Genomic DNA, 12,763 nt, shown 5'->3' on the forward strand with positions numbered 1-12,763 from the left:
ACTGCAGTGGTGGAACGTTGGTCAGTACATTTACAGGAAGTACAGAAGTACACACCTGTTCTTTCCTTAAGTAGTTCCATCTCATGCTACTTTACTTCTACTCTATTCTATTTCTACTGTACGTACTCTATTCTACTAATAAACCCAGCTGTAGACAGTTGAAGTATCTGAAATTGGCTACTCATTGACGAACTACAATGGAGCCATTCTGCATATTGCGTGCTTTGCTGATAATACTTTTGTACTTTTACTTGAGCAACATTTTCTCGAACATTACTCGTACAATACTTGGTATTTGTTCTGATACTCTGATAAAGGACCGGATGGTGCCTTTACATTTGAAGTGGGAAGTCGGAATATTTGAGTGTACCAGTTGGAAAATTCAACTGCAGCGTTGCCTGAAGTCGGAATTCCCGGCTCGAAAAGTCGGACGAACCCGAAACCCAAAATCAAAGATGGCTGCCCCGCGCGTCACCAGCATACAAGCTGTAGTGACATGCTGTTCATTAGCGCTTCTGTCTTACCTGTGTCTAATTAAACCAGTCACACATACAGTGCTGTCCAACTCCAATCTGTGGACATGTTGCCATCGGTGAGCGAAAAATTCCCATCATGATGTGTTGTTGTCAACTGGTATTGCTAATAAAAGCTAACATTGCCGGATCAAAACCCGTGAAGTTTTCCAGCTTGTTGTGCTGTTGTACTCCGGTGTGACGTCACTCCCAGCTCCTAATTTTCCGAGGTAAACGGAACGCAGTGCGAGTTCTCCTCCCTATGAGTTTGCATCGGCATGCAAACACTGAATGAATATTTATGTGTCTGGTGTAATGTCTACTGTACCGGCTACATTTGTGCTACACATGTTGGCTGTTTTATAGAGTGAAAGAACACACACACACACACACACACACACACACACACAGGGGTCTGCAGGGGTGACTGAAGCCTATAGCTTACCAGAAGATGAGAAGTGGTCGGCCGGGGGGGGGGGTATTGAACACAGCACACACGCGCAAACACACACACACACACACAGCGGGTGACCTTGGCGTTGTGCAGCCATTACACAATTCACTGGCAGGCCAATCGAATCTCTCTCTGTCGATCAATATCCTATTAAAGCAGCACACAAAGAGAGGGGGGGGGGGGGGGAGGGGGGAGAGGATGAGAGAGAGAGAGAGAGAGAGAGAGAGAGAGTATAGGTTAGCGTAGCGGCCGTGTATTAAATGTAATTGGTCAGTTCAGTATATTTCTGCAGACTGGATTCTGACTTCTCCTCAATCATCCCCCCCCTCTCTCTCTCTCTCTCACTCTGTCTCTTTCTGTCATTTATCCTCTGCTTTTACTGGTGTTCCCCCAAAACTCTGCTCTGTAACTCTCAAACTACACCCAACCGTTTCCTCTCCTCTCTGCCGCGAGTGACTTTATGCCGTCCAGAGCAACACGCACAGTTTAAGTGTTTTCTTTTACAATAATTACCTCGTGGTTGTGGTTGAGGGGAAAATTGTTTTGTGAAACTCACGTTGACACTTCCTGTTGGAAATAGGAAGCTCTGTCGCTCGAAAATGAAGTTGGGTTCGTCCAAAGTTTGGGGACCCGGGGGTGTAGTTCAAATACAGAGCACACGCCTCATTATTCACCAGAAGACCATCATGTACCTGACCAAACTTTATTTAGAATCGTGCACCATGTGAGCTATTACAAACTGAAATAATGAAGGTTTATTTTTTTTTTTCCACATAGAGCCACAACTGTAGGCACCAATGCAGGTCTTTGCCCTTGTTGATGTTGTACTTTAAAACTTTGGTGGAGCCGCGTGGATACAGCCAACGCCACATAACCGCGTCGTCCCTGTTTCGGTTCCAGCTTTGGGGGCCTTTTACTGCTTGTTGTGCCGCTCTTTCTCTGCCACATTTCCAGTGTCCTTTTACATTTCCCTATGACCAATAAAGGGGAATGTACTTTACTGGTCCAGATTAAACTACCAAAACACACTGACAATCAGTGAACCGGGGACTTGTGAGCCCCCCGGGGATCTCAAAAGTGACAATTAACTTTTCGGACTGTTGATTGAACAAAAAAAAGACTTTTAATGACGTCCCCCTGGGCTCCAGGAGACTGTTTTTTTTTTATTGTTTTGTGATGTATTACAGACCAAGTGATTAATCCACAGAACTGTAAAACTGAAGGTATGCAGCAGGTGTTTAAACTGTGTGTCAGGCACAATTCAATGTATATGAGAAAAATACCAGCAATAGACCTACAAGTGACTGTTCTGTCAGGTTAAAACCAATGAACAGTATCAGGTTTGCAAATATATTCTGCATATACAGAATACATACATAGACTGTACATACATATACATCAGCTATACTTAGAGCTGCAGGTCTCTCTCTGTGTGTCTCTGAACCACTTTGATGTTTATAGACACTTGTAACAAGCTCAATCGGCTTCACGCACACGCACACACACACACACACACACACACACACACACACACACACACACACACACACACACACACACACACACACACACACACACACACACACGCACGCACACAGATGCATGTCTAGAGTGCCAGGGCGCACCTTGGCACTGACACAAATTTCACACACACACACACACACACACACACACACACACACACACTTTCCTCCAAGTGTGTCAGGAGAGCTGATATTAGACGTAAGGATTTGGGGATTAAGTTGATATGATGGCATAACACTCCTGCTGCTCACACACCGAACACACACACATCTACAGAGAACACACACACACACACACACACACACACACACATACACACACAAAGAGATAAGAAGGCAGATGACCCACTTGGCACCTTCCAGTACCTTCATCTGGAGGCATTCCCACCCAACACACACACACACAGACACACACGCACACACACACACTGCGATGCAGGGATGAAAAGATGAATAAAGCTGGAGGCCTGCACGGTTCAAACTCATCCATCCCTCCTTCCTCCTGCCCTCCGTCGCCCCTGGCAACACACGCACACACAAACACACCCACAAACCCTGGTGGTGTGCCAACGCCATATGGGCTCCCCGGCACAAATGGCACAATCACAATAATAATGCTAATAATACGAGCAATAAAACTGTTACAACTGGCTGTACATGGACAATAAAACATTAGAATCAAAAGAAAACAGCGCCATAAGAAAGTTATAAAATCAGTGAATCATTTACTAATTATAAGATTATAACATAAAAACGTCAGCTGACATGAGGTAATAACGAGATGATACAGCAAATGACCTAAAAACATTATTAACACATTAAAGTTGAAATCAAGCTTCAGCTGGCAAACAGCCAGGTCGGAGCATCAAAAGACAGAAAGGTAAACACTCAGAGGAGCTGTATTAATAAGTAAAGGTATTAATCAGCCTAGACTAACAGTTTGAAGTTGTGGTAGCGCCCCCTACAGGCTGCAGTGATCATTACAGAAATGATATGAAAAGGAAAATGAAAGCAAATAAACGCAAGGGTCTGCGATTGTGTAGGTACAAGTACAAGTACAGGTATAGATACAGGTACAAGTACAGGTACCGTTACAGTTACAGTGACAGGTACAGGTACAAGTACAGTTACAGGTTCAGGAACAAGTACAGTTACAGGTACAAGTACAGGTACAGGTACAAGTACAGGTACAGGTACAGGTACAAGTACAGGTACAGGTACAGGTACAAGTACAGTTACAGTTACAGATACGGGTACAGTTACAAGTACAGTTAAAGATACAGGTTCAACTGCAGGTACATGTACAAGTACAGGTACAAGTACAGCAACACAATTGCTCCCAATGTGTGTTGGGTAAAAATTGTAAAATGCTTTGGACAGAAGTATGAATGTAATGTAAAGATGAAATACAACTCAGGAAGTCCATTTAAAGTTTAACTCACAAGTCAGTCTCTTCACGCTTCGCTCAACGAGTGACTGAAGACTATCTCTCTGGTTTTGCTGCTAAAACTACTTGGAAACAATTATTGAGTTAGAAAAAAGAAGTTAAAAAGTCTTCTTTTGCTCTTCATACAGCCATGGAGGACGTGTAGAAGAACTTTAGAGCTTTGCATTGAGAAGCAGCGAGTAGGATGAGCTTTCAGAAGAGAACAGCTGTCGTAGCAGAAGCTCATGCACAGAACTGCTGTTGCTACAACTGCTCTGCTAATGTACTAAAAGTCACACATAGACGGTTCACTCCCTGTTGTCGCCGTGCAAAGTTTAGAAATGAGAACAGTCTCAGAGTTCTCCTCCTGGAGCTAAATGGCTCCAGAATGTGACTCTTCCCTGCATCATAGCGTGGGCTTAGAAAAACAAAGCTAAACGGGGATTTGAATTTGATGAAGTTGCTGTTCATCAGACCATAACGAGACGAGAATTGGCGAGATAATTTACCCCGCGGCCCCTCCGCCTCAGACCCCCACCGCTAGGGGACTACTTCGCCAGGACGAGAGCGGACCGCAGCACCGGAGACGGACCTTCGGTGCGCTAGCTAGCTAGCTAATTCTTGTGCTGTTGCTTCGGTCTGAATCTGTGGGATAACCACATCGCAATCATTTGAATATCACATATAGAGACCTCTATAAAAGAGCTGGGAAACAAATGTGACATTTGGAAATTAAAGTTCACTGAAATAAATAAAAGTAGTCATTTGTAAAGCTTTTTAAAATGAACTATATTGACAAATTATATATTTATATTTCCATTTATTTATCTGTTTATTGCCATATTTGATTATTTTAGTTTTTTATTTATTTGTATATTTATTTATTTATTTATAATTGACTTAATTGGCATTCCATGTACATCCATGGAGCTGCTAATAACAAATTCTCCTGAGCAATAGTAAACATACTGATCTACAATACATGCTGAAACACACTGCACTTGTTACTTAATTTGCATAGTTTTACATTGGTTGTACTTAGTTGCACATGAAGTACTCCATGCTAGACCTTGAGGAAAGTGTGTGTGTGTGTGTGTGTGTGTGTGTGTGTGTGTGTGTGTGTGTGTGTGTGTGTGTGTGTGTGTGTGTGTGTGTGTGTCTCTCTCTCAGGCCAGTTCTATCTCTGCAGGGCAGAGAGAGAGAGAGAGAGAGAGAGAGAGAGAGTGATAGAGAGTGATAGATAGAGCGAGCTCACGTTGCTGAGCTCAGCAGAAAACTACCCACCAGGTCCTGTCAGTCCTCCTCCTCCTCTTCCTTTCATCCCATCACGCCATCATGCTCTCCGTCAATAAAGCGATGAAGAGGAGGGATGGAAGGGGGGGGGGGGGGGGTGATGGGGGCTGGAGGCGAGGGGCTAGACGGATGTCCGGGTTTGAAGCTGATTGCTGCCTTTGTTCAGCAGGATTTTCAAATTGAAGCGTTTGACAACAAAGAGCCGACTTGCTCTCTCTCTCTCTCTCCCTCACTCTCCCACTCTCTCTCGCCCCTCGCTCCCTCACTCCTTTAATAGTGAAAGCCCTCGCAGGCCTTTGTGCAAAGGCTGCCCTCCCCGGAGAGAAGCAGAGGAAGAGAAAGAGAGAGAGCTATGCGGAGGAGGGTAAACGGCAGAAGATGGACAGATCAGAGAGGGAAAGGAAAGACGAGAGGAAGAGGAGCGCGGTTTGTTTTTGTTTATGGATGCTAATGTCCTGCGCTAACTGCTCTCATATACAACTATTACATAATGTCCCCATTAGAGCCCCGTGCTAATATTGAACATATTAAGTGTGGTATTAATACACAGCAGAGGGAGGCGATGCAGCAAATAAAAGACAGGAGGCTATTGGTTTCTGATTGTTGTTTCCCACCGATGTTTGTTCGGTGGGAATGATGATGTCGACGTGTCTTCTTTGAAGACTCGTGCAAGAAAACTGTGATTAAAGTGAGGCAGGAATTACAAAGTCCCTCCAGTCACCCAAGAAGTTTACTTACTTACTGAGATGTTTCGTGTTTTATTCATCGCCATAGCTGTTCAGTTCTATTTTCTTTTAAACGTAGTATTTAGTTTTCAAATTTCAAATGTAGCAGTTCTTTCAACTTTCTTTCTACCGCTTGTAAATTAAAATGACTTTTGAGCCAAGAGGTCACACTGTATTACTCCTATCAACTTTGGCAAAGGCAGCGCAGACCAGATCCAATCCTTTTGTTCTTACCTTTCACAATAAAAGCCCAAGACATACACGCTGTGTAACTGTTTACCAGAGGGAACTCAAATTCACTTGGAACATTTCACGAAAAGGAAAATCTAAAATATCTTACAGTAGCTTCAGGCTATACAACGGTTGACCTCAGACAATAGGATCCTGGTTGTTGGTCTTCTTTCTGCGTGAATCCATTCGGACCTTTTATTGAAAACTGTTTTCATTCTGCTGGTATGGATAGTTTTAATGCAACATATTCACAGCATGTTAACATTTTTGCATTTTCACGACGTTTATTCTTCACGAAAGGTCTTAACTGCTGCTTCCGAGCCTTCCCCGCACCCCCACGAATACCGTTCTGGTTTATTTATTTGTTTATTTATTTATTAATTTGGCTCCAACGGTAGTCCTGTTTAAAGTCTAAAATGAGTCAAATCTGTCAAAATAATACCCACTGAGGGAAGATTTTCAACTGTGGAATGTAAACTCCCCCAAGGTTGCTTAAACTCCCAAAGTCCTCAAACAATAGTGGATTCCTTCCTTTGGCTTGGAAGTGAGTCAGTGAAGTGAAGGAGTAGTTCAGGGTCTTGGCCATGAGTTTTATGTGTGGTGGATGGAGCATGAGATCAACGGGCCGTAGGGATGTAGTAGTGACCATACCGTCATGGTGAAAAGGGGAGTTTACCTGTTTATGTATGATGCAACCTTCTCCTGTGGTCATGAGCGGTCTGGTCGGGTGACTCTGTGTCCTCAGAGACAAGGAGAAGGTTGTTCAGGATCGGGACGTCTCCGTTTTAGAGGCTTTCTGGGCAGCTCGGTGAGCCCCCCAAGCAGACCCAGAACAACTGGAGGGATCATACATTAGATGTGGAATACCTCAAAATGTATTAATGCTTTCTCTCTGTCTCTTGTTCTCTCTTCCAGCACCTATCGCAGCCGGTACCGGTCCAAATTTCTCACTGGCCGACCTGGACAGCTCGTCTTACTACAGCATGAGTCCAGGAGCCATGAGGAGACCGCTGCCGAGCACCTCCTCCTCCAGGTACAAACGCAAACGCGCCCTCGATCTCAAGTCCACCGTTCTTATTTACTGTATCTTAAGACTTCTTTTACATCTCTGACAGACATCTATGAGATGAAAGTAAAACAGGAACATACTGAGACACAACACCTTACTGACGTAAAGGCAGTGGTGGGATCTAAATGCATCTTTTACACACCGTTTTATGTTACTTTATACTTGTATCCACTTCAGAGATAAACATTGTACTTTGAATGCACTATGAATACTTTTGCTTTAACTACTTTAAGTAAATTGTGACTATTTTGAAATGCAGGCCTTTTACTCGTAGTGGAGTATTTTTACACTGTGGTACATCTTCATGGGGGATTTAAGAAACACATTATCATGAATCCCAACAAACAAACATTCAATCATACATATTAATGTACATACAGTACATGTGTACAACACACACACACACACACACACACACTTGTGTTGAAGAGCTGTGTGTCCTCAGAAATACAGTTTCATGTTTAGCCTTCACAAAGCTTAACTACACACACACACACACACACACACACACACACACACATGCTTGCAGGGTTTGCCCTGACCTCTTCTTTTAAATCGATGCGGTCGCAAGAGTCGTCTGTCTGTCTGCTGAGATACCTGCCCTGCAGCACGCACACACAAACACACACACACACACACACACACGCATAACAACGAACCACTGACTCAGATTATAGTGTGTGTGTCCTCCTGTCTTTTTACACTCCCTCTTTCTCTCTTTCCTCTTTGACTCCACACATCTCTCCAGAGACCTCCCACACACACACACACACACACACACACACACACACATACAGCGCTGGGAGGCAGTGGAGCCGCTCCATATGGTAATATTTAAGTCTACACTAATGTCAAAGACTCTTCATTCATACATCTCACTGTGTACATACAGGTCACACACACACACACACACACACACACACAAACACACACTTAAATGTCTTAACCCTCCTGTTAAACAGTCCCATCTGGTGAAAGAGAGGCCTTTGGCATGTGTGTGTGTGTTAATGAGCGGCCGTGTAGCTGATGTAAGTCCACTCCGCTCTGACACGTAAAAGCCTGAAACAACAACAACAGAGTGAAGGTAACTGAAGCGTGCAGCAGGTCTCATTAAAGGACGTGTTCACTCTGGGGTGTTTTAACCTTATTAAGATGCTGTTTACAATCATTCATACAGTAATGATGCAGAGCACGGAGTCACACACAGCTTCTGCTGCTCGCTGTGTTCAAACACCTTCAAACACTGGGGTAGGTAGGTAGGTAGGTAGGAAGTTAGGTAGGTGGATAGGTAGGAAGGTAGGTAGGTAGATAGGTAGAAAGATAGGACGGTAGGTAGGTAGGAAGTAAGGCAGGTAGATAGGTAGGAAGTAAGGTAGGTAGATAGGTAGGAAGTAAGGTAGGTAGATAGGTAGGAAGGTAGGTAGGTAGGTAGGTAGGAAGTAAGGTAGGTAGGTAGGTAGGTAGGTAGGAAGTAAGGTAGGTAGGTAGGTAGGTAGGTAAGTAGGTAGGTAGGAAGTAAGGTAGGTAAATAGGTAGGAAGTTAGGTTGGTAGGTAGATAGGTAGGAAGTTAGGTTGGTAGGTAGGTTGGTAAGTAGGGAGTTAAGTAGGTAGGACGTTTAGAAGGTAGGGAGTTAGATAGATTGTAGGTAGGTAGGGAGTTAGGTAGGTTGGTAGGTAGGTAGATAAACTATATATATGATTATAGATAGAATGATTGAAAGATGTTGAAAGGCGTTTCTACATGATTTATTGATTAAAAGAAGATTTTAAAGCATCTGACCTAATTTCCTTAAGCTACATCTGAGCTGGAAGCAAGATATTATGCAAGCTAAAGTCAAATTAAAGGTCTGACTTTGCTGAGAGTTTCCTGTCCATAAAATGAAATTTGGCCATAAACTGTTTGAGCTCAATGAGAAGCAGCAGCAGAGACGAGAGTTTCAACATTTCTCTTTCACACCGAAAGGCCTTCTTATTGTGGACAAGGTTGTTGTTGGCTCTAATACTATGTCCACTGTCCAAAGGAAGAATTATCAGACCAACAATACAGGGGTTAACAATGCTGCTCTTTCTGTCCTCTGTGTGTGTGTGTGTGTGTGTGTGTGTGTGTGTGTGTGTGTGTGTGTGTGTGTGTGTGTGTGTGTGTGTGTCCAGCTCTGCCAAGAGGATAAAGTGTATGGAGGAGGACGTGGACAGTCCAGGCGAGGAGTCCTACTACCCCAGTCAGGGTCGATCTCCGGGCAGCGGCAGCCAGGCCAGCAGCTGGCACGATGTGGAGCCAGGTAGGCGACCCCACTTTCGCCACGGCAACCACATCCTCAAATAACCCTAAGCCTCTTTACCCCCCCCCCCCCCCCCCTCTCAGCCCTTTCACCTCCACCACCACCACACACATACCTCATACACATCCCAACTTTAACCTGCCGATTCCAAAGCAGCTTTGGAAACGGAGCTTTCATGTAACAGTGGGAGAGAGAGAGAGAGAGAGAGAGAGAGAGAGAGAGAGAGAGAGAGAGAGAGAGAGAGAGAGAGAGAGAGAGAGGACATGCAAGTACTGTATGTTTCTGAGAGTGTGTGTGTGTGTGTGTGTGTGTGTATGTTCGTGTTAAGGACTCAGAGGTGCGTGTGTGTACAAAGAGTGTGTGTGCTGGTGATTGTGTCTTAATACCTGACTACAGACACTCATAAAGACTTGTAAAGACCCCATCTCCTCCACGCACGTCACGTGAATAATGACATCTGGTCCTTTAAGTTGACTCTCTAACATGTGTCCTTGTTATCTGGACTGGATTGTGATCAGATCTCAGTGTGTAAATCAGGCCAGCCCTGTTACGACCATAGACGTACTGTATATAAGAAGTAGACCTAGTCATCGTGACGTCACCCATTGGTTTGTGGACCGCCGTTTTGAAGCCTAAAGTTCGGCAATTTCGGAATACGGCTGTCGCCATTGTGTTCGTTTCGCAGCCAATGAGCAAAAGTTACCATATTTGGAATGCGGAGGAGTGAAGTAGAGACGCCGAATCACAGTAATCTTGCCCTGAAGCATACTCTGCTTCATGTTCTATTTGACTCTAAATGGACCATAATTTACGAAATGAACATCATGGTGTATTGAAGAAGACTTGAAACTAGAGATTGAGACCACAGTCTGTCCGCACAGCTCTACAACAGTAGCTGATATTTGGACAGAGACAATGTGTATAAATGTTTGTGTATAAGCCATAGACCGTCTATGGTATAAACAATAAACTTCGCTGCCGTATTTACGCCTACATGACGTTATTTTGAGTGTTGACGTGGCAGCTACGATGTTAGCATAGCCTAGCTATGATCAATCAGAACTCCATTCAGAAAACAAGCATTTTAAAAGTTGTTTGCTTGTCGCCTTGCGGACGGACGTGACAAAGCATGAATTCAGACTTCTTACAACATTACATCATTTTTTTTTTATTTCGGCATCCCTTTTAGAATTTTAGTGCAAGTAAAATCACAACAAGATCTGTTTATTTGGGGCTCACCCCGCTGTAGTAAAGTAGCCGACGCGTGGCTTGCTAGATACAGTGAATACAGGGCAATCCGGACGATCTAACGAACACAGACGGGAAGCGGCAGAGTCAGGTTTTGTCCGAACTGCACAGATGCGGTCCGACTGATCTGATCACAACGTGACGGAGCGATGGGGTCCTACTGTACATTCATTAACAGCACACACACACACACACACACACACACACACACACACACACACACACACACAATATACTGGTTTTATCAGTTAATAGGCTAAAGGTATCTAAACACGATACATCACTGGGGTGTGTGTGTGTGTGTGTGTGTGTGTGTATGAGTGTGTACTATGACCTGGGACACACACTTATATAAATACTAAATTGTTGAGGTGCTACCTCCACCTCTCTCTCTCTCTCTCTCTCCCCCTCTCTCTCAGTATATTCATGCTGCTTTTCTTTTTTCTTTCCTCTGTTGCTTCCTTTTCTTTCTTTCCTCCGTCTTGCGTTGGAAAGCTGGATATAAGCTGCGCGGCTCTCTAGCTAGCTCATTCATCTCCCGACAAGGTAAAGACTGTGAACACGCCTTTTACTTTTCTCTGTACGTGTCTGTGAAACCGTCACCTCCACCTCCTCCACCTCCTCCTCTCCACCTCCTCTTGATGATTAGATACCTTGGTGGTTTTTTGGTTTGTCGTTTGGTGTTGTGACGTGTCTGGTTTCGTCTGGTGGACTCCACTGCTCCTCCTCCTCCTCCTCCTCCTCCTTCACCCATTGTTTCCAGACTCTCTTTTCTTCTTCCTCCCCCTGTTTCTCCTCACCCTCTCCTTCCAAGGATTTTCCTCCCTTTCCTATTCTTTCTCCTTCCTTACCCTCTCATCCTCACCCTGTTTCCACCTCTCTCGTTTCCTCCTCTCTTCTTCTCCTCTCCTCTTCTCTTCCTTTCATCATCTCTTCTCTTTCTCTCCTCCTCTCTTCCTTTCCTCTTCTCTTTCTCCTCTCCTCTCTTGTCTCTTCTTCTCTTACTTTCCTCATTTCTTCTTCTTTTTCTCTCCTTGCCTCTCTCGTCTTCATCCACTCCTTTCATTACCTCCTTTCCTCTCTCCTCCGTCCTCTCATCTATTATTAAGTTTCCCTCTTCTCTCCTCTCTAGTCTCCTCTTCCTGTTTTTCCTTTCATCCTTCCCTCCCTTCCTTGTTTTCGGTCTTGAGGCACCCATGAGTGAGGCATCCATCACCCCACTCCACCCTGACCCCGCCCACCTGGCAGCATGCTGATGACATCATCATGGCTGTTTATTTATTATTGGTTGATGTCTGTGAAGGAATACAAATCTTCTGGATGAACTTTAACACTGTGCATGATACTCTGTGTGTGTGAGTGTGAGTGTGTGTGTGTGTGTGTGTGTGTGTGTGTGTGTGTGTGTGTGTGTGTGTGTCTGTATGTGTTTAAAGGTATATGTATGTGTGTGTAATTCACAGTTGAATATTTGGCGATACACAATACCCTCTCCATGTGCACTCGTGAATGTGTGAATGTGTGTGTGTGTGTGTGTGTGTGTGTGTGTGTGTGTGTGTGTTACAAGTCATATCTTATTTGATACAGCAGAGAAGAGACGAGGAAGAGGAGGGACGGGTGAGAGAGGTTACAGTAAGAGCAACAGGAAGAGGAGGAAAGACAAGAGGAGGAAAAAGATTGACAGATAGACAGACAGATAGATAGATGATAGACAGACAGACAGACAGACAGACAGACAGACAGACAGACAGATAGAGGTGTAAACAGGGTGAGGAAGGAGAAAGTGCTGAGCAGACTGCCTCGTTCCCACCTGACAAAACCTCTTCAACTGTTCATCACTCACTCTCACACACACACACACACACACACACACACACACACACACACACACACACACTCTCACACACACACACAGCCTTCCCCACTCTCCTCTTCCTTCTCCTGCTGCACCTCCGTCCATCACTACAAGCCCCGCCCCCCTTCAGGTGCACCACAAACAACGATG

General features: G+C 44.5%; 1 protein-coding gene across 4 annotated transcripts in view; it reads left to right on the top strand.

Annotated features, from left to right (window-relative positions):
* Nucleotides 1–12,763, top strand: part of nfia (nuclear factor I/A) — a 161,478-nt gene that overhangs the window by 133,759 nt on the left and 14,956 nt on the right. For 3 of the 4 annotated variants that reach the window (XM_068707826.1, XM_068707827.1, XM_068707829.1), the window contains exons 5-7: nucleotides 7,080–7,197; nucleotides 9,386–9,513; nucleotides 11,257–11,307. In XM_068707826.1, the coding sequence (XP_068563927.1) occupies nucleotides 7,080–7,197; nucleotides 9,386–9,513; nucleotides 11,257–11,307 (297 nt within the window). The remainder of the gene's footprint in view (nucleotides 1–7,079; nucleotides 7,198–9,385; nucleotides 9,514–11,256; nucleotides 11,308–12,763) is intronic. The other variant, XM_068707828.1, reaches the window with a different exon arrangement.

This window comes from Cebidichthys violaceus, unplaced genomic scaffold, assembly GCF_023349555.1.
Source record: "Cebidichthys violaceus isolate CVI_PGR_0920_01 unplaced genomic scaffold, fCebVio1.0.p SCAF_13, whole genome shotgun sequence".
NCBI lineage: Eukaryota > Metazoa > Chordata > Actinopteri > Perciformes > Stichaeidae > Cebidichthys > Cebidichthys violaceus.